A 23,453-nucleotide genomic window follows, 5' to 3' on the forward strand; every position below is an offset into this window, starting at 1 on the left:
CACGCCCGTAAACTTGGGGGGCCGTTTCGCGAACTGAATCGCGTAACCGAGTCTGATTGTGCGTATGAGCCACCGCGAGGGGCTGGCCCGCGCTAACCAGGCAGGCAGAGCCCTCGCTAATGGAGTCATCGCTACAATCGCTGACGTACCAGCGGTGGGGCAGCGCGGAGTGGGTGTGCTGATCCGGGAAGCACGAGGGTCCCGCGGAAAAGCTGGAGGAGAGCGATTCGCTCTGGCTCCGCACCCTGACTCCGGAGAGGGGGCTGGAGGGCTGAGGGAAGGGAGACCATCCCCCCAGCGCTCGTGAGCCACTGGCGAAGCACGTAGAGTCTGCGAGCCGGAAGGCAGCGCGTCCCGGACTGGCAGAACTCGTGCAGTCACATCCGGGGAAGGGAAAAAGTGCTCTTTTACTGATGTTTTGGTGGCACTGAAAAGTACCGTTGTTATCGGGGCCCCGCCCTCCAGCGGGGAAAGAGCAAGTTTCCTCTTCTCCGGATGGCCTGTCTCAGGGACGCTTCGCGGTCCGTTTACCGGACTTAACGGCGCCCTGGGCAGGAGGGGCTGCCTGCTTTCGAGGTGAACGCCGCGCCCGCTTGGCCGGAGGCGCAGGCGGGGGCGGGGCAGCACTCGTTGGCGGGCGCCCTCGGCGAGGAACAGCGGAGGTGGATGGCTCGGCGGGCGGAGCGGGCTTACGGCCACGCCGATAGATGACATTGCCCATCGCATCCGACTGCTCTTTCACCGCCTTGAATTCCTGGGTGAATTCACCGACGGTGTCGCCGAACAGGCCAGCCTGGGATATGGGCGAGTCAAGAAAGCGAACTTTGTCAACGTCACGCATATCGGCCAGGTTTAGCCAGAGGTGGCGTTCCTGAACCACAAGTGTGGACATCGTCCTCCCCAGCGCACACGCGGCGGACTTAGTAGTCCGAAGAGCATAGTCGGTCGCGGTGCGCAGCTCATGTAATAAGCTTGGGTTGGACCCGCCCTCGTGCAGCTCGGCCAGCGCCTGCGCTTGGTAGCGCTGGTAGGTGGCCATCGCGTGCAAAGCAGAAGCAGCCTGGCCCGCAGCCTTATAAGCTCTGGCTCCGAGGGAGGCAGACAACCTACAGGCTTTGGACGGGAGGCGGGGCAAACCCCGCCACGTAGAGGCGCCGCGCGGACAAAGATTGACCGCGATAGCGCGCTCCACTGACGGGATCGCCTCATACCCCCTGGCAGCTCCGCCGTCAAGGGCGGTGAGGGCGGAGGCACTCGCAGCACGGGCAGAGAAAGGTGCCCTCCAGGACTGCGTGAGCCTACTGTGCACTTCCGGGAAGAAGGGGACGAGAGGCTTCGAAGGCTTCGCCTTCTGGTCCTCTACGTAGCACCCATCTAGTCGGTCCGGCCGCGGAGCTGGGGGATAAACCATCTCCAACCCCACGGCCGAAGCAGCCCGGGAAAGCACGGCTAACATGTCCGCTTCAGGATCCGATTTGACGGCGCTCACCTGCCCGGAGGGGGCGAGCGGGTCCGGATCTTCGTCGGACAGTGAAAGCCCACCCTCCGATGCCGCGGAGGACATCTGATCTCCGGTGTCAGCGAGTGTGAGAGCTACCATCTGGTTAGACGGATCACTCTCACCACCCGAAGCTTGGATGGAGCGCCGTGAGGAGCGAGAGGTCCGCGAGCCCGTGGGCGGCGGATTAGCTCCCGCTGAAACCCTCAGATCTGCCCGAGCGCCCGCTGCTTTTTTAGAACAGGAGGCAACTGGGGTGGCTCGCTCTCTTGCGAAAGTTAGCCGCGATCTTAGCTGTGCAACGGTCATGGCATCGCAATGACGACATGAACCGCCCGCGAGCACCGCATTAACATGCTGGACCCCCAAACATGCAATGCAGTGATCGTGTCCATCATCCGGAGACAGGAAACCCCCGCATCCAGAAACGCACAGTCGGAGCGCCATCCTGAAAAGGACGTGCTGCACGACTGTGTTGCTCTTTTAGGAAAGTTGCAACTATACGCACCGCTCTGGAGGACCGGACCCAAAGAACCGCAGGCAAGGGAGTAACCCAGCTCGACCGTCTGCCACCGCGAAGACCCACTCTGGACCGGGAGACACACTCGTTCGCTCTGAAGTGCTGATCAGCAAGAGGAACCCTCATCGACTCACTCAGAAAGGATCTGAAGCGAAAAGGATGGCGTCTGCTGGCTTCAGGTGTGCTTATATGCTGAGATGATTGCAGATGTCGCACAACTGCGCAAGCTTACGCTGCCAATTAATTTCATTCATTGGCCCGTTCAATACTCTCCAGATAAGCGGCTTCTGATCCGAATCCTCCCATTCATGGCACTGAAGTTCCCCAACCGAAGGGGAACACCCATACACTCTTACATGTACTGCATGTCTTTGGACTGTGGGGGAAACCGGAGCACCCGTAGGAAACCCACGCGAACGCAGGGAGAACATGCAAACTCCACACAGAAACTCCAACTGAGCCGTGGTTCGAACCAGCGACCTTCTTGCTGTGAGGCGACAGCACTACCTACTGCACCACTACGTCGCCATAATACTTAATATATTACAAAATTACTTTTACTTAATAATAGTATAAACATTTAAAATACAGTTAAAATGTATAATAATAAATTAATAAATGATAAGTCAGGGCTTATTTTTTTGCAATTATTAGTTATTATGCATTTCCATATAATATTAAATATATAATATATAAAGCTATATCATTTTAATTATCCTTCATAGATCAAATGCATGTTGTTTATTTATAATAGAAATCTTTTGTAACTTGATTAATGTCTTCATTGACACTTTCAATTTTATTTTATTAAATTTTTTGTTATAATGTTAAACTGATACATTTTTTAACAGTAATTTTGGTGTTAAAGCTTAATAATTAGCTTAATAAAGCTTAATAAAGCTTTGGAAAATGTCGTTATAATGTTATGCTTTAAATCCCACTTAAATGCCATCAGTAACTTTCATTTAATCTATGAAACTATAGCTCAAAGGCATGCGTAATCTTATATATCCATTTGTAATGTTCTGTTTATGTTCTTAAAGAAATCAATAATGCTATAACTGCGCGATTTATCATTATTATTGATCACAGGAGTCCAGTGGCCGATGGAGATGCATGGTTTTCCGATGGGGTTTGTTCAGTTATTATATATACAGGACTTAAATACTAACAACCAGCTGTTTTGGCATCTGATTTGTGATCAGTCATGGAGTCTGCAGCTCTCATCCACACCTGACATCCACAGCAGCTCTGAATCATGCTTCTGATGATTCACTGAGTGTTTTGAATCACAGGAAGGAGACGGTTGTAAAAGTCAAACTCAGATGATATTTCCTCATACCTTTATGTAATGTCCTCATCATCATTTAATGATGGTGGCTTAGAAACACAATCTTCAATAATGTAGCAGATGCCAGACCATATGTCCTGTATATGGAAAGGCATGTCTTATTCAAATACATTTTGAAGATACATTTGAAGTAAAAAATTATTATTTTTTCCAAATATTTCCTAAATAATGTTTAACAGAGCAAGACATTTTAAACGGTATTTTCCATCATATTTTTTCTTCTGGAGAAAGTCTTATTTGTTTTATTTTTCTTAGAATAAAAGCAGTTTTTAAAAATGTGTTTAAACCATTTTAGGGTCAATATTATTAGCCCCCTTAAGCAATGTTTTTTTCGATTGTCGACAGAACAAACCATCATTATACAATGATTTGCCTAATTAACCCTGACCTAATTGACCTAATTGCACTTTAAGCTGCATACTAGTATCTTAAACAATATCTAGTAAAATATTATTTATGGCAAAGATAATATTATTTATGTCATCATGGCAAAGATAAAAGAAATCAGTTATTAGAAATTAGTTATTAAAACTTTGGAACTCTATTTTGACGGTCCATATGCAAAGCTCAGGGGGCTAACGCATTCAGGGTCTGTCAGAATCCACTTTGGCTAATATAAGGACGAAAAAATCCGCTTTGCGCCGTGGCGCATGGTCTAAAAGGGTTGAGCTTATTTTCTTAATGAGTTATAGGTGTGATTTGAGAATAAACCAATCAGAGTCTCATCTCCCATTTCCTTTAAGAGTCAGTTGCGTCACGCTATAGCGCATTTGCTATTTACAGGACGTAAAGTAAGTGTAAGTGGAAAAACTGAGCATTTCACTAGCAAGAAAACAGTTAAACAGAGCATCTACAGCGCGAGAATGAGAGATAAATTATTAACTTTCACCTTTGCTCTCGTGGATAGGGAAACCTTGTATGCACAGACATCATTTAGCCAATAAATAATTAATTTAGTTTGTTAAGCGCAAAGATTTGTTTCAAAACTATTTCTAAATTCAGTTCTAATTTCCAGCAAACGAATAAATGAGCAATAATAATGAAGAGTTATATCCTAAAACACATGCTGTGCCCTAATGGTCTGAAACCTGACAGGTGAATAAATCTAAGCTTGTTTTTAATAAAATAAATATAAATATGGAGATATTAAATAATACTGCTAATAATAATCACATTATACAAAAGCAAATTGTTATGAATGAACTGAAAAAGCCTCCTGAGATGAAGAAGGCATGAAGGCAGTGGTTTTTATATTTATGTTAGCTAGAAAATAATATGTTTTGTAATATTTTAATCCTTTATATTTACGTCATATATATTCTTAATATTTTAATTCTTTTCCATATGTAAAGATATTTGCGTATTGCTCTACATCTTGTGTGTATTAAGCAGTGTGTAAGCGAGGCGCACGACTAACGCGCTCTGCGCTGGACAATAGACCGGCTTTGTTCTGGTCTATTGAAAAATCTGTTATAGTTTCACAAAATAGCAATGCGCCAGCAGTGCGCCTCAACATGCCTTCCTTTTTAGACCAGAACGCCTATGGGCGCACATATGAGCGCAAATGCATTTGCTATTTAAACAGCGTGGCGCAAAATGTCAAAACGACTCTTGCACCAAGCTGAAACTAGCAAACAACAATTGCGTCACGTCTTGCGCCACATTGCGCCGGGTGTATGATAGGGCCCATTATGTTTAGAAATAGAAAAGATTCTCTTTCCATTCAACAGAAAATTCTTTCTAACAAAAACCTGTGTGATTCAGATATTTGGTTACGATTAATACCTATTTTATTTTACAATTGGCTCTTTATACAAATAGAGAGTTATTGTTTATAATTGTTACTCATTCTAAAGGTTTTATTAGAAATAGTAACTTAGCTGTCGTCTGAGGCAACTCTCACCTATTTCAGATTATAATACGCACTTTACAGTAGGGATGTCCCGATCAGGTTTTTTTGCCCTCGAGTTTGAGTCATTTGGTTTTGAGTATCTACCAATACCGAAACCTGATCTTACACTTCTTTTGTTCATTCATTTTATTTCCAGCTTAGTCCCTTTATTAATCAGGGGTAGCCACAACGGAATGAACCGCCAACTTATCCAGCATATGTTTTTACGTAGTGGATGCCCTTCCAGCTGCAACTCATCTCTGGGAAACATCCATACACACTCATTTACACTCATACAGTACGGACAATTTAGCTTACCCAATTCACCTGTACCGCATGTCTTTGGACTGTGAGGGAAACTGGAGCACCCGGAGGAAACCCACACGAACACAGGGAGAACATGCAAACTCCACACAGAAACGCCAACTGACCCAGCAGAGGCTCCAACCAGCAACCTTCTTGCTGTGAGGTGACAGCACTACCTACTGCGCCACTGCGTCGCCCTGATACTTTTATAGTACATAAAAAAACAAAGAAGAGCGAAGAAACAGATCCAGGATGATCCCTACTTTTATTTCATTCATTCATTCGTTCATTCATTTTCTTTTCGGCTTAGTCCCTTTATTAATCCGGGTTCGCCACAGCGGAATGAACTGGCAACTTATCCAGCACTCTTTACACACCGGATGCCCTTTCAGCCGCAACCCATCCCTGGGAAACACACACACACACTCATTCATACACACTCATACACTACGGACAATTTAGCCTACGCAATTTACCTGTACCACATGTCTTTGGACTTTTGGAGAAACCAGAGCACCCAGAGGAAACCCACACAAAAGCAGGGAGAACATGCAAACTCCACACAGAAACTCCAACTGAACTGACCCAGCGACCTTCTTGCTGTTACTACCTACTGCACCTACTGCACCACTGCGTCGCCTACTTTTATTTAATTCCACTATATTTTAACATTCAACAACTCTGTTAACAAACAGAGCACTTCTGTGAGGTAGCTTGAACAATCAAGTAATTGTTCTTTATCTGCACAACTCTGGTTTGCACTCATTGCCATATGCCCTTAATGTCATTGTATTGTATTGTTACATTTTCTTTTATTATTCTTTAGATTACATTTATGTATATATTTAGATTACATCTTATGTATAATTGTATTTATTGTAAATTCTTTCTTAAAACTCTACTTTTTTGTATTAATATTTCACGAGTTCACACTTGCATTCGTTTAAGTATAAAGCATATTTGGCGTGCTGTCCGGGGGGAGGGCTCTGAGCTCGAGGAGACACCCCAACTCGAGTTATTCCCCTTATAAGGAAACAAAGAGGAGTTGGGATTCGAGCGAAGTATCTAGCCCGGCCCCAGAACGCTCCCCCCGGGAATGCAATGCAAGAGGTGAGGTGACGGGGTGGTGGAGGGATGCTAAAGAGGTGGGATGCTGCAGGTAAGACAGCTTTGGTATATATAGGCGTTGCTCAGAAACTGATTTGATGATGGGATAATTGTCAATGACGTATTCGATACTGAAACTTCTGCGCATGCTCCTCCTTAAATTTGTTTACAAACATCACTATATGTTAGGCACCTAGGGTCTGAGAGTAACGTAATTTCGATTCTCTATATCTCCTGTACATGTGGTTGAATTGACAATAAAGCTGACTTTGACTTGGACTAATAAATAACATAAATTCTTCACTTTTGGACTTTAGTGCAACAGTAAATATAGCAAAATCTAATATAAAAACAAATAGCACCCCAACTTAAAATACCCGACAGGCGAGCCCAAGGTTACATATCTCACAATGTTGGCAATGGCAATGTTGTCGTCATCAACTTTATAATACCTCCAGACTGCAGACATACTCACGCTTTCCACTTTAAGCTGCTATCATGTTCTACTTTGCCAGCATTTAACCAATAGCGTCTAAAAAGTGATGTCTTGCTGCATGCGTTGCTGTTAAGTCAAGAAAGAGGTCAAACTCTGTGGCACCGCATAACTATAGATGTGTTAAAAAATAATGAGAATAATATATATAAGTAACTAAAAGTGCATGAAGAGACATGTCGATGCTAATATTCAAATCAGTGGTGGTTAAGGCAACAAATAAAATACTTATAAACTATTTTATGGATACTAGCCAAAATATTGTTACTGAAACTGTTAAAAAAAAGTATTTCATACTTTTAAATGGTTGTTAAATTAAATATTATTTATTCATTTTCCATGAACTGGGCATGAGTTGATTTTACAGAAAAATAAGCAAGCAACAAATAATTCAGAAAAAAATGAAACTGATTTCACAAAGCCTTCATACATTCACTTTTGTAAAAGCTTTTATCCAAATTTAATCAATTCCTGCTTTTTTATAGGAAGCAAACCCATGACCCTTGCTTTTGTTAGTTTCCTGCTCTACTGGAAAAAAAGTTAATATTGTGCAAATTTAATTTTGACAAGCAATGCTGCAGATACCAGACCTGGTTTCACCCTGAACTAGTGCTCATCCTTATGAAGTTATAAAACAATTATAAATTAATGAGTTTTTGGAATTTTTCATGTGATTTGATCTAAAAGAATAAAGCAACGGAGCTGCTTTTCCCCAAATATCAGAATTTGATCTCAAAAGTGACTGTGATATTAATCAATTTGACATACAGGAAGCTGGTATTCCCTGATAGCACTGGGAATAGGGCTGCACGATATTGGAAAAAAATGTTGTGATAAATATTGTGATATGAATACAGTTTTACAAGATGGTTTGAATTGCTATATTTGACGGTTTTCTAGGGAGTCTGATAGAGCTACCTGATCTCAGACCCCCTTTTATGCTAAATGACCAGGCGGGAGTCCTGGGCTCAATTATCTCTGAGCTCAGGGTTCTCTCTTGTGACAGCATGCCAAATCTGCAATTAGTATCAAGCAATGGTCTGAACTCTTGAAATCATATAAAAAATTAAATACAAATAATCTTTGTTACACTTTCAAACATCATAACTTTTTGTGTCCAAATGTTTTAAACTTTCTTGAAATGCACAGTCACAGGCCTTAAAAACACATGCAATTGATTAACTTTCACACTATTTTGGTTAAACTTAGCAGCGATGTGTGCTTTGTGGCTCCTGGGATCTGTTCTTTGTACTTCACTTGAATGATCTAAGATGATTTGACAGATCCTGGATCTTTTAGTCTTGCTAACTGATCTCTGGCTAATTTTGTTCTTCAAACAAGTTTGTGAATCAGATTAAAATGTCTGGATGAACTGATCTGAGATAGCTGTGTGTGTTGTGAAGGACTGATCTATCGATCCTTGAAATCATGATCAGCAATGTGGAAACGTAGCCCCGCGGACGTTTCTGCAGACCGTGAGATACGTCCCAGGAGGTACGTATTCGAGCGTTTTTTGTTTTCGCGGATCCGAGAGAGGCCGCTGTGCACGCTTTTTCGCGTCTCAGGCGCCTCTCGGGAGCGAGCGCCGTTCGCGCCCGCGCTGTTCTCACGCGAAAAGCCGTTGGATCGGCCAACCCGGCTGCCCTCCTCTTCCTCCTCCTCCTTCCCTAAACCCGAGTGACGGTTTGCAAAAAAAAAAAGGCAAAAGCCCTCGTCTTCGATTTCGACCGCGTTTTCGGATCCCGCCGCGTTCTCGCCCTTATTTTTCGGATTCTGTTTTTCGTCTTACCAGATTCCTGGAAGCGCTGTTCCCCGGACTCGATCCCGGTCGTTGTCCCCACGGCCGGCTCCTCCTCCTCTTCCGGGGCCTCCGCTCCGCCGACGCAACGCTGTGAGCTAAGCGGACAAACTAGTTGCATCAGGAAATCCCTCCACTCGGAGGCGAGCTGTCGGCCGGCGAGCGCGAACAGGAGGAGCGGAACGGCGCCACACCGCCCAGCAGCGTTCGCTCGAAAAAAACTAAGCGCGTCCGTACGAACCTCTGGCCACGTAAATCGCGGTCAAAGCATCAAATCACCGTCATTTTAGCTGTCAAAACATGTGCATGACTGCATAAATTATTATTCTTTTAGAAAAACAAAAAACATCCAAACAAAAAACTGTTGAATATTGTGCATGTCATTATCATACAGAAATTGTAGTAAAGCAGGGTACAGTACACATTTGTATTTAAAAAGTCCATATTAGTAAATGTTATCTTTGATCCCCTTGAGGAGAACCACCCCATTTTGGTACTTTTATTTTGGAGTGCAGATTGCATAAGTTTTATTTATATATTTATATATATGTACATAAACATAACAATTATTTAGTATTAAATATTATTATTATAAATTATAAATTTATATACAGTTAAATCTTTTTTTTAATATTATTTTACTATTTTCCTAAGTTCATATAACCTATAGGTTACTACTGTAAGAAAATATCAGCATTCAGTACATACGTTCAGTATTACCTTTGCTTGAAATGACCCGATCTAATCCTGTATACATGAAATGAGCCTGCTCCAACGCAGGTTTGAGCTACCAGACCTGTCGCTATGACAACAACTCTCGGCTATGTTTTGAAGAACGAAACGATCCTGGATCGTGTCAAATCATCAATAACCAAATCCAGCTAATTGAGTAATCCACGTACGAAGAACGGACTCCTGGTCAACTACAATTCAGACTCATCACTATTGCGGATACACACATTGTGATATTGATGCTATAACGATATATATTGTGCAGCCCTAGACCCAAAATACAAAGATGCCTGCTTTATGTTTGTGTTTCATCTTTAATACATATATTAGAAGTCTCCCTTTGGACATTAAAGGTGTCATAGAATGAAAATCTGGATATAGGCATAGCTAAATAATGTCCTTTGCTATCCTTTCACTCCCGGAAAATCACAGTAAGAGCTGAGTGATATGACACGGTGCATAAACATGCATATATTCAGCAGTTTACATGAGTTTGTTGCCTCACTACAAACAATAATTTATAGTGAAAGATAAAGATATAGTAGAAGATAAAAAAAAGATAAAGATAAAGTAAAGATCTTCGTGGCTTGAAGGGCACCGGCTGCGTGAAACATATGCCGAAATAGTTTTCTGTTCATTACGCTGTGGCGACCCCTAATAAACAAGTGACTATCCGAGGAAAATGAATGAATGAATGAATGAATAGATGAAAGATAATTTTATACTGTAATAAATGGATTATAAATGTATTCATTGCCACCCCAAAGAGGCATAAAGTATGTTTAAATTAGTTATTTTAACATATATATTGTGAAATTTGCCACGGATATTTGTAGTGAGGCAAAAAACCCATATAAACTGCTGATTATAAGTGTTTGATGCACTGTGTCATATCACTCAGTGCTTACTGGGATTTTTCTGGAGTGAAAGGACGTCTAAGGACATCACCCAGTCCTCATCCTCATCTAGCATTACAGTATGTAGCCTGTGCAGTCCTGCTCACTGTTCAGTGTGAGGCTTGCTGAGCTGTTTCTGGGGTATGGTGGGTAATGCCGATGAAGGAGCATCTGTTTGGGAGCGTCACAAATCACACCCTCTTTCTGTCTCCTGGAACAGCAGGTTGTGCGGGCGCCATGGCAACCAACACATTACCCTTCCTTATCGAGTCAGGAGTTAATGCAATTGTGCTAATCAAATTATGCGAAGAAATATTAGACTCATCCACAATGAAAATGACAGCCATAATTTATTCCGGAGGCTGTGGAGACACGCATGGAGACTAAACTGTTGACCGGTGAACATATGCCACCTGTATTTGCAGGATGTTTTTCTTGGGAGTGATGACAGCATCGTTTTCAGTTACACCAGACGGACTCTTCTACCTTTGTCCTTTGCAGCTCATTCGATTTTTGAGAAGCATGCTTAAGGCTGCTTTCACATAGGGCTGGGTGATATTGCAAAAATAATCTGTATATCAAGTTTCAAATCATTCAATATTGATATTTATTGGATTGATATTTAATAAATTTAGGAATATTAGGATTTTTTTTTATTAAACCACTTTAAATTGGTTTTAAATTTACCAAAATTACTAAGGAAAAATAGTTTTAATAGTCAAAAACTAAACTATTTATATAAAATATCTCATCAAGGGTTGAAGAGACTCTTAAACTTGATAAATGAAATGTAGTGATGTGCGATATCATTTGAAGTAATAATTTATTTATTCTTTATAGGTGTTTTTATGTTTAATGTCTTAATGTTCATTTGTTGTTGTTACTATGTGAGCTTTTTTTTGTGTGGCACTGTTATGAGATGAAGGGCTCTATTTTGACGGTCCATGAGCAGAGCACAAAACGCAGGGTGCAAACGCTTTCAGGGCGTGTCAGAACGCATTTTTGCTAATTTACGGACGGGAAAATGTGCTTTGCGCCAAGGTGCATGGTCTAAAAGGGTTGAGTTTATTTTCTTAATGAGTTATAGGTGTGTTTTGAGAATAAACCAATTAGAGTCTCATCTCCCATTCCCTTTAAGAGCCAGCTGTGTTGCGCCAAGACCGCATTCGCTATTTACAGGACGCAAAGTCTAAGTGGAAAAAATGAGCATTTCACAAGCAAACAGTTAACAGTTTATTTAACAGAAAACTGTTAAACAGAGCATCTACTGCGTGAGAATGAGAGATAATGGAACTACTTTCACATTCGCTCTTGGGTAGGGAAACCTTTACGCACAGACATAAATTAGCCTATAAATAATTAATTTCTTTTGTTAAGCGCAAAGATTTGTTTCAAAACTATTTCTAAATTCAGTTCTAATTTCCAGTAAACGAATAAATTAACAAAAATGACCAAGTGTGGTCAAAATACTGAGTTATTTACAAATACAGCTGCCATGCCCCATTTGGTCTAAAACCTGACAGGTGGGCAAATCTAAGCTTGTTTTTAATAAAACAAATATAAATATGGAGATATTAAATAATACTGCTAATAATAATAACATTATACAAAAGCAAATTGTTATGAATGAACTGAAAAAGCCTCCCGAGATGAAGAAGACATAAAAGCTGTGGTTTTTCATATTTATGTAGGCTAGAAAATAATATGTTTTGTAATATTTTAATCCATTATATTTATATCCTATATCTATTCTTATTATATATCCTTAATATTTAAATTTTTTCTTATGTAAAGATATTTGCCTATTGCTCTCTTGTGCGTATTAAGCAGTGTGTAAGCGAGGCGCAACTCTGCACCGGAGTTTAGACCTGGTTAGTTTTGGTCTAATGAAAAATCTATTATAGTTTCTCAAAATAGCGACGCGCCAGCGGTCCGCCTCAGAACGCCTTCCTTTTTAGACCAGAACACCTATGGGCGCACAAATGAGCGCTAATGCATTTGCTATTTAAACAGCGTAGCGCAACGCCTCAAAACGACTCTTGCACCAAGCTGAAACTACCAAAAGACTATTGCGCCGCGCCTTGCGCACACTGCGCCGGTTGTATGATAGGGCCCGAAAACTCTTGATTGCAAGCCAAATCTACCTTTGGGTTTAAATAAACTAACCTAACCTAATCTGTAATTCTTGTTGACCAACAACCTCCATTATTTTGCCAATAATTATATATTTGCAATGGTCTCTCGCCTAGTGTAGTCTCAGCTCACAGACTTGTGGCTAAACGTTTGATGTATATGTCACACTTTTCTGAAAACAATTCTGCAGATCCTCAGTCGTCCTCTGATTGGTTTCTGGGAGTCGGGTGTGCAGCAATCTGAAACAGTCTAGAAACAAGTCTGATCAGATAGAAAAGTTGCAATGTTTATATTTAAGGGTGGCACAGTGGCTCAGTGGTTAGCACTGTCGCCTCACAGCAAGAAGGTCACTGGTTGGCATGGGTTTCCTCCGGGTGCTCCGGTTGCCCCCACAGTCCAAAGACATGCGCTATAAGTGTATTGAATAAGCTAAATTGACTGTATTGTATGAGTGTGTGTGTGAGATTGAGTGTATGTGTTTTCCTAGTACTGGGTTGCGGCTGGAAGGGCATCCGCTGTGTAAAACATATGCTGGAATAGTTAGCGGTTCATTCCGCTGTGGTGATTTCTGATTAATAAGGGACTAAGCTGGCGCATACTGCCCGAGAGGCATTTCAAAGATGACTTGCCTTAAATGGACTTTGATAAAACCCACTCAGAGAATTTCATCTCTTTTAAAGCTCCACTGTTAACCACCTCACACATTTTATGGCCCTTGTGTCATGTCTCACACTACATATTTTTTCAAGCTTCCTGCCACAAGCTTTGTGTTTTCAAGTTGAAGTGTGATGCTATAAATAGCCCAGCTTTAAAAAGTGAATCTCAAGAAAATAAATGGTTCCCTTCTATTGCTCTCAGTCTTGATAATAACGCATCATACAAATGTTCAGCACATCGCTAATATGTTAACAATTACAGTCAAACACCATGAGGCACATTAGCGTATGCATACTGAGTCGTGCTCCATATCCAGACAGAAGTTCATCAATAAATCATCTGAAGAGCTTGGCGTCTGTCACTTCAGTAATGGCCTGAATGACTCGCTCAGGTTCTGTCAGCAGTCGACGCCAAAACCCCTCCATCCCAAATCACAGCTTCATTTAAAGAACATCCTAATGAGCCGCTCGCCTCCGCTGCAGTAATTGTACACATCAAGATTTTAATTAGTTGAATTAGATGTGCCGTTTCTTGGCGTAAAAAAAAAAAAGATTGTGTTTCTCTCAAGATGCTCTTTGCTACCCATGAGCTCAGTGCTAATTCAGTGGTATGAGTTGGAGGAGGATTTTAATGAACTAGGGTTGGATGCTTACATCAGTCGGCTAAATTAGGATGTTTTTTTAGGGTTAGCTAATATCAGTGGGAAAACTAGTGCCGCAAATCTGGCAGAATAAAGCAGATCAAACCTGATTTGTTTAAGCTGGTTGGAAAGACAGTTTACCATAGCGGTTTTTATTCTTTATTCAATACAACCAAAGGTGGTCTGGGATGTTTACATTGGTCTCAACAACTAATAGTTATGTCAATTAATCATTTAAGCTAATTGGACCAGCTACTAGCAATAAGCTGTATATAAAATTTTTGTGAGTGTGTTTATGCGCTAAAACCATGAACAAATTGTGGCAAGTCTCTGCCCTAAAGAGTGATTATTGGAATAATTTTTTTAGATCAGGGGTCACCAATCTCGGTCCTGGAGGGCCGGTGTCCCTGCAGGGTTTAGCTCCAACTTGCCTCAAAACACCTGCCTGGATGTTTCAACTATACCAAGTAAGACCTTAATTAGCTAGTTCAGGTGTGTTTGATTAGGGTTGGAGCTAAAATCTGCAGGACACCGGCCCTCCATGAACAAGTTTGGTGACCACTGATTTAGATGATTGTTTAAAACAGATGATCACTTTTAAAAAAGCATGTGATTTTTTAGCTAGTGGTACAATGGATCATGGTTGATCCATAATTCGTATGGATCACAACCCACGGTTCGGAACACATGTGATCCGTGTATTAATAATGTTTTTTTATTTTGTTTGTAGATTAATCCTAAATTTGTAAGAGAGACCGCCTCTCACATAATTCAAATCACATGTTTGAAAGCATTAGGGTTTCCTGTAAAAATATAATGATGACGGAAGAAGTTGTGGTGGATTATTAGGGATGTGGTGGGTTTCTTAGGTTATTAAAGGTGTTTTCTGTCACTGTTTGTTTAGCCTGCATTAATGCATTCAGTGTAAGCTGCACAGTTAATCATTAAAAGATCGGGATCTCAACACCCACACAACATAAATTATAAATGATGGTGATTTGCATATGTTTATTAAACCTTTGAATTGCTGCATTGAAATTTATAGTTTAGATAAAACCACTGATGTTTATGGTAAAGACTAAAATCACCATCATATGCATTTAACTTGATGCTCAAAAATGAAAGTTGTAGGCAACAATTACATTATTTAACCAATAGTGACAACAACCAGCCATAAAAAATATGCCACTAAATAATTCTTCAGAAATGACACATCTAGCAATGAAACATGACACTTTATGAGTGAATCACTGAATCATTTATTGAAAATGAAACTAAAAATAAATAAGATTAGATTTCTACATTTAGCATTATCAGTAACAGTAGCAGTAACAGTGCATTTTTCACAGAACTGAATATTTTACAATTTATTTTTATTCAGCTGATTATTTTTTCATTTTATCTTTAATAAAATTACAGGGTCTAAGTTCTGTTTGTTAAACCAAACGTTTATTGCAGTAGTCAACTATTTCTGTAATCAATGGAAAGCAAATTACATTTGTCTCCACCCCTTTTTGGCTGATCCGAAAAAAAAGTCAGATCCATGACTAGTGATGCAAGGATTATAGTTTTAGGTTGTACGATTATAGACTGAGAAATAATCACGGTTTCACGGTTATTATGCATTCATTGAATTTAAAACTACTAGTTTCTACTACTACTAGTTCCTAATATTTTAAAGTGTTATTTATTGCTGCTCAGTAACCAAATATTACTGTAAACCACAAAATAATAATAATGAACAAACAATAGTCCATTTCTCTTTGGACTTAAAAATAAGTGAAAAAAAGTTTCTGACATTTAAACAAGTAATAATTTTAAACTGAAAATAAATTTAAAAAAATGAATAAATAAATACATGAATAAATAAATAAATAAATATTAAATTAAATAAACAAACAAATAAATAACAAATAAACAAATAAATAAATAATAAACAAACAAACAACTAAATAAACAATAAACAAACAAACAAACAAACAAACTGTATTTGCCTGATGTAAATCTATTTTAAGTATTTTTTCGTGTAAATGTAAGTATTTTTCTTTTAAAGAGAACAAATGTAGTCAAAGACTGCTGGATGTCTGTCTAAAAGTCCCTTTAGATCAACCATATTATAAAAATGTGGTATTATTTTGTACTTTTTTCCTTTTTGGATGCGAGTAGAAATGTGTATAAAAAGTGCGAGTGTGTTGCAGCTCGCACGTCACTCCCAATATGCGAGCACGAGCCATGCGCCTCCATTGGAAGCGAATTTGCATGTGCAAAAGATGCAAAATGTGAACGACCCTTAGTTATTAGCATCAGCCATAGTTAAACCTTGTGTGTGTGTGTGTGTTAACCTCGATGTACAAGCTCAGAACCTTACACTAGCGATCACTAGTCTTGCCTCCATCTTTAAAAGTCTCATTAGCCGTCTTGACAACACAAACACGGCTGTCACCTCAACCAAAACCCCGCCTCTGCTTTCATTTGGTTGGACATTGATAAAAGGGGAGAGGTGACATCATTGGAGGGGAGAGGTGTCCAACCTACAGCATCTAAACACTGGGGTACCTCAAGGCTCTGTTCTTGGGCCACTTCTCTTCTCCATCTACACATCATCTCTAGGACCAGTCATCCAGAGACATGGATTCTCCTACCACTGCTATGCTGATGATACCCAGCTATACCTCTCTTTTCATCCTGATGATCCCTCGGTTCCAGCTCGTATCTCAGCCTGCCTGTTGGATATTTCACACTGGATGAAAGATCATCATCTTCAGCTGAACCTCGCAAAAACGGAAATGCTTGTAGTTTCTGCCAACCCGACTCTACACTATAACTTTTCAATCCAGATGGATGGGGCAACCATTACTGCATCCAAAATGGTGAAAAGCCTTGGAGTAACGATTGATGACCAACTAAACTTCTCTGACCACATTTCTAGAACTGCTCGATCGTGCAGATTCGCACTCTATAACATCAGAAAGATCCGACCCTTCTTATCTGAACATGCAGCTCAACTCCTTGTTCAAGCTCTTGTTCTCTCCAAACTGGATTACTGCAACTCTCTACTAGCTGGGCTTCCAGCTAACTCTATCAAGCCTCTTCAACTGCTCCAGAATGCAGCAGCACGAGTTGTCTTCAATGAACCTAAACGAGCACATGTCACTCCGCTGCTAGTCCGTTTGCACTGGCTGCCAGTTGCTGCTCGCATCAAATTCAAAACTCTGATGTTTGCCTACAAAGTGACTTCTGGCCTAGCACCTTCTTATCTGCACTCACTTCTGCAGATCTATGTGCCCTCCAGAAACTTGCTTTCTGTGAATGAACGTCGCCTCGTGGTTCCATCCCAAAGAGGGAAAAAATCACTTTCGCGAACGCTCACGCTCAATCTGCCCAGTTGGTGGAATGAACTCCCTAACTGCATCAGAACAGCAGAGTCACTCGCTATTTTCAAGAAACGACTAAAAACTCAACTATTTAGTCTCCACTTCACTTCCTAATCTGCAATTGCCTATTTGAATATCACACTAACTGTACAAAAAAAAAAAAAAAAAACTACTAACACTTCCCTTCTTAGACTTTACAGACCTGAAACTTGCCTTTAGTACTTATTCATTGTTGCTCTTAGTTGTGTAAATTGCTTCCTTGTCCTCATTTGTAAGTCGCTTTGGATAAAAGCGTCTGCTAAATGACTAAATGTAAATGTAAATGTAAAAGATGCAATGTAAATCCTTTTTGATTACTTGGATTTCTGCATAAATTGGACAGAACATGTGTTCTGATCTTCCTCAAAATCACAACAAAAGAAAAACAGTCTTGATCATAGGTCTTCTGAGCTCTTTTGTGCTTGGGATGGTTCACATCAGGCGATGCTTCTTGAGAACAGCAAAGTCAAAGCTGGTGTGTGTGTGTTTAATAGGGCAGGGCAGGGCAGGGCAGGGCAGGTAGGAGACTTTTATTATGTGTATTGCAAATGAGTGAACAACATCTTCCAGATGCAAACACAAACATAATATTAACATCTTTCAAATTGTATGAAATCACATTGAAATTACCAAAAACTCATTAACATGTTTTTGCTTTTTTATTAATTCATTACACAGTTAATGATTTTGGACACTCAAGATGCAGTTTTGTTTATTAATCTGCATAAAAATGAAGAGCATAATCAACATTTTTGAGTAACTGATTCTGAAATTAGAACCGCAAATCAGAAAAAGTTGTGACAGTATGGAAAACGCAAATAAAAGAGGAAAGTATTGATTTCTAAATTTACTTTGACCTGTGTTTTATTGCAGACAATAAAAAAAAACATTTTTTGATATGTTTCTCATGATTTTTATTGTTTTTATTTTTTTGATAAACATTCCAATTTTGGTTCTTGTAACACATCTCGAAAATAGTTGGAACAGTAAAGCATTTACCACTTTGTAATGTTGCCATTCATTTTTCTAACACTTAAAATAAGTTTATTGACTTTGAAGCGATGAAGTGTTTCACGTGTAATTTTGACCTATTCTTCCTGCAAACAAGTGTTAAGGTGGGCAACAGTATGGGGTCTTCGTTGCTGCATTTTGCACTTCACAATACTCAACACATTCTCTATTGGAAACAGGTCGGGACTGCAGGCAGGCCAGTCAAGTACCTGTATCCTCTTCCTCCACAGCCAGGACGCCACAGGCAGAATGCAGTTTTGCATTGTCTTGTTGAAACACGCATGAGTGTCCATAGAAATTGTATTGGGTTCTAATAAAATTGTGTTGAACAGAGGAGCTCTTCACATCAAACATGCTGAGAACTGCTACCATTTTTGTTTTTGCTGTACCTTCCGTCATGGCACTGATGTCTCTTGTTTTCCGCATTTGTCTCCGCAGTGATGCCAACCTCACAGATGTGCTGTGCGACTCAGACTCTGAGCTGGGCAGCGTGGACACTCTGGAGAGAGGAAGCACAGATACTCTCGCCAACGGCTGCCGCGTGGATGCAGACGCTGCCAAAAGACTGGCCAAGAGACTCTTCTACCTGGAGGGCTTCAAGCGCTGTGACGTGGCACGACACCTGGGCAAGAAGTAAGTGTCTGAGAGGGAATGAGAGTACTCTGTGGAAGTGGAATCAATCGATCAAACAATACCCACAATCTATTATATCATATTATATTATATTATATTATATTATATTATATTATATTATATTATATTATATTATATTATATTATATTATTTCATTTTTTCGGCTTAGTCCCTTTATTAATCTGGGGTCGCCACAGCGGAATGAACCACCAACTTATCCAACTTAATGCCTATAGTGCATGTCTTTTGGACTAGGAATCCCATGCGAACACGTGGAGAACATAAAAACTTCACACAGAAATGCCAACTGACCCAGCCGAGGCTCGAACCAGCAACCTTCTAGTTGTAAGGCGATTGTGCTACCCACTGCGCCACCGCATCATTAAATTATATTATATTATATTATATTATATTATATTATATTATATTATATTATATTATATTATATTATATTATATTATATTATATTATATTATTTATTAATTTTCCTTCGATTTAGTCCCTTTCTTCATCAGGGGTTGCCACAGTGGAATGAACCGCTAACTTATCCAGCATACACGGAAAACCGTAGGCAAGTTTCATTAATTAGGCAAGTCACTGGACATTTTATTTTCAGCCAAGATAAAAGAAATAATACTTTCTCCTGAAGAAAAATATATTCGGAGAGACTGTGAAGTATGTTCTTGCTTTCTTAAACACCACTTATATTTGAAAAAGAATAACAATTTCACAAAAAGGCTAATTATGGTCGTATACTTATAATCAGTTTTGTGAAAAAAATAATATGTAGTGATTAAATAACACAATTAGGAATGAGCTGTATATGTTCAATAAACAGTTGAATGTATTTCTGTATTTACGTGATGATGGTAATAATTACTATGATAAGAATGAGCACAGTTCTTTGACATGAACAAATGTTCTACTACAGCATTTTCTAAAACTATTACAGTGTTAGAGAGTGATTGACCATATTTTGTGGGAGTGGAATCAATTTTTTTAAACTATGAGTTTGTGTTTCTTGGACAATGATGTGTTGAATATATCATATATGAATGTTCAAGCAATTCCCCCAATCCGTCTGTTCTCTTTCTGTGTTTGTCCTGCAGTAATGAATTCAGCCAGTTGGTGGCGTCAGAGTACCTGAGCTTTTTTGACTTCACGGGATTGTCGTTAGACAGAGCGCTCAGGTGAGAACATTTCAGACACAAAACATGAGGTCTTTCGTTTGACTTGGCTGACTTGGCTTAGTGAAGATTATTTTGCATTTCTTTTGGAAAACAGGCTACCTAATTTTGTAAAAAAAAAAAAAAAAAAAATCACAAAGTGGATATATTTGATGTTTATAATAGTGTGTGTTTAAAAGGAAAATGGTTTCAGTGGTATTATATCAAATAATTAAATAAATGCAACATATATAAACACAAACAGTCTCCGATATGTTACAAATTACAGATAAACTACACACAGCATACATTTAGTCCTTATTTGGGTTCAAAAACAACATGCAACATACTGTATAGCCCCCAGTCAGAGCAAACCTCTCATCTGTGTAATCTTCAGCAGCACATGTAAACTCTTCTTAGAAAGTAATTCCATCATTCTGAGTACATATTAGTCCAAAAGGCGATGATAATAGTTAAACATGGCAGTTTGGTCATGTTTTAATTTGCAGAAAGCATCATTTGCTGCTGTTTTTTACGGCTTCTCCTTTGTAAAAGTTCCTTTTCCTGAATCAATTTTATATCAGAAGCCCTTAAATAATCACGCGCATGTTATTAATATGAGCTTAAGAAGTTTGTTATTTCAAATATAGACACGCAGTGAACTCACTGGAAAAAGGGATACCGCTCACACTTTTAGACACCCTTGTAAAACAACATCAGGACATGGCAGATTTTGTTCTTCTTGACTTTATGGCTGTTCATCAAGACAACGACAAAGTTTGTTTGAGCTCGGGTCAACCATGGCTTGTTATCATGTATTATAATGGTGTAATGTCTTGGCTGTGTTTTTTAAAGTTGCTTTGATTTGATTCTCCTGCTTCTGCGAGTGACATATCTCTGTAAACCAATAGCGTTCAGCTGCGCTATTAGCTCCGCCTTTTGGTACCCTTTTATCATGCTCGTTACCCTTTTGAAAGGGTGACTAAAAAGTGGTACGGTACAGATCGCATTTAGGTTACCCTTTGACAGTGAAAACGGCCATTAAAGCGTACCGAATTAAACCGTACTGTACCACTCAGTGGAAATGGGCCATTGATTATCCTAATTATATATATATATATATATATATATATATATATATATATATATATATATATATATATATATATATATATATATATATATATATATAAAAACCTGATAATGTAAATAGCAAAAATTGCATTTTCATACCAAACCTAATTAGGGCAAGAGTTTGATATCTAAGAGATGATTTAGCCTAAGATGAAAGTGTGAAAATGTGATGTTATTTTACTTATTACCAGGGCATCTCTTAAGATGTAATGCAGAGTTCAGACTGCATGATTTTCAAAGTAGTCGTGTCACAGATGTTTATACACTGCATGACTATCTGGGTTAGCGTTTTGTCGCTGCTTTGTTTACACTGCAAGACGGATCGGGGACTGGGGCTTTCACATTGCATGACTTTACTATAGGAAGAATCGCCGATAACTTCGTCCAAACTACGTCTCACAGCCAAAAACATGTAGTATATCTTTTGTTATTAACTACATAATAAGAAAGAAGCCTTTAATGGGGAAGAAAATGTACATATTTGCTCACCTGGGTTTGAAGGGAATTTGCGTCAAACTGTCAAAAAAAAAAAACGTCAAACAGACACGGGTGCTTCTGTCAAACCTCCACTAGTTTTTCCTCCATTTCTTGGGTCCAAATAAACCGAAAATGAGCATTTTTAACTTCTCCCTCAACCTCCCGCTGGCCTGCAGGTAAACACACACAAGTGGATGCTGCTTTCTCTTTGGCTGAAGGCGATCGCTGATGTTATTTTCAATCAAAACCCATTTCACAGGGCATGATTTGAATCGCCAACAGCTCCATATATTTAGCATGCTAAATATCTCAGAGGCAACGGCGACTCATCAGCGATTCTCTCAGATCGCGTCTTTGATAGTTCATACTGTGTGATTGTCACTTACGTGCACGAGCAGCGATTTGCCTGTGATTTCAGGCATTTGTCGGTGATTTCGCTAAACCTGTCGGCGAGTCAAAATTGGGGCTAAAATCATGAACTCAGTCTGAACTCAGAAATAAGTTGCTCTTGATTAGGGTCTAATGAAGTAAAGGGATCAGTGTGCAGGAAACAGAATCTTATAAAAAAATATTACCTTAAAATGTGCTGTATGTAAGTGTTTTTTTTACTATTCTAATACCATTTGTTTGCAGACATTTGAAAAACATGCTATGTTAACACTTGTTTATTTGGAAAAACGATGTTAAAACAGTATAAAACTGCATAAACAGTGTATTTCATTTAATTTACGAAGGCTGGCCAATCTGGCAACCTGCTTTATAAGAAAGAGAGAACAGTAAATTAACATAAATTACCTTTATACAATTAAAGATGAAGTTTTTAAATAGTGCACATATAAAGTTCCTTCATTGTTTCCTTGTATTATTTCTGCGGTTATGCTAAAATAAGGGGAAGAAGCTTATTTTAGATTAATGCTCATGTCTCATGTCTTTCGGTTCCACAAATACTTCCTAAATATGGGGAAAGATTAAGCTTGCTATCTCACCATGTCTTAAATACCTGCGCTGCAAAAAGAAGAGGAACTCTGTGCAGCTACACAATGTGGAGAAGAATATTTCAGTCCTGAGCTAACAATAGTTTTCTGAAGAGAATGAAATGGTAATTATCACAGACGGTCAGAGAGAGAGAGAGAGAGAGAGAGAGAGAGAAAGAGAGAGAGAGCTCTGATTCAGTCTAGACTCAAGTTACTGGCCTGAAACCAAGGCTGAGCAAGTAGGCTACGTAAACTAGGGCTGCACTAATCAAGGTATGCAGTTTCACACAAATAAATGATTCATGTTTAAATGGGAAAAATAAATAAATTACGGCTATAAATGTTGTGTTATTTATATATAGTATTTTTATCGGCTGTGTTAAATTATTATTTTGGTCTTTTTTGTAGTTTATGTAATGTATCATAATAATAATTATTATTATTAATTATCATTATTACTAGTACTAAAAATTATAATAATATTGGTGATACTATTAGTAGTATTTAATGTTTTACAGATGACAAAATTGTGCATTTCTTACAAAAAAATTACAACAAACTTGGAAATTAAATTGCATTTTGCTCTTTTTTTGTTATACATTTATAAAAAGAAATGTGAAAAA

The 23,453-nt window shown here is 39.3% G+C and overlaps 1 protein-coding gene across 10 annotated transcripts in view; it reads left to right on the forward strand.

Annotated features, from left to right (window-relative positions):
- Positions 1–23,453, forward strand: part of psd2 (pleckstrin and Sec7 domain containing 2) — a 197,712-nt gene that overhangs the window by 132,076 nt on the left and 42,183 nt on the right. For all 10 annotated transcript variants that reach the window (XR_015507043.1, XR_015507044.1, XM_087281067.1 and 7 more), the window contains 2 exons: positions 18,885–19,079; positions 20,189–20,269. Coding sequence is in view for 8 of the 10 variants with exons in the window: in XM_087281067.1 (XP_087137193.1) it covers positions 18,885–19,079; positions 20,189–20,269 (276 nt within the window). In the remaining 2 variants the exon portion in view is untranslated. The remainder of the gene's footprint in view (positions 1–18,884; positions 19,080–20,188; positions 20,270–23,453) is intronic.

Source organism: Danio rerio, chromosome 14 (assembly GCF_052040795.2).
Source record: "Danio rerio strain M-AB ecotype USA chromosome 14, GRCz13ab, whole genome shotgun sequence".
In the NCBI taxonomy this organism is placed as follows: domain Eukaryota; kingdom Metazoa; phylum Chordata; class Actinopteri; order Cypriniformes; family Danionidae; genus Danio; species Danio rerio.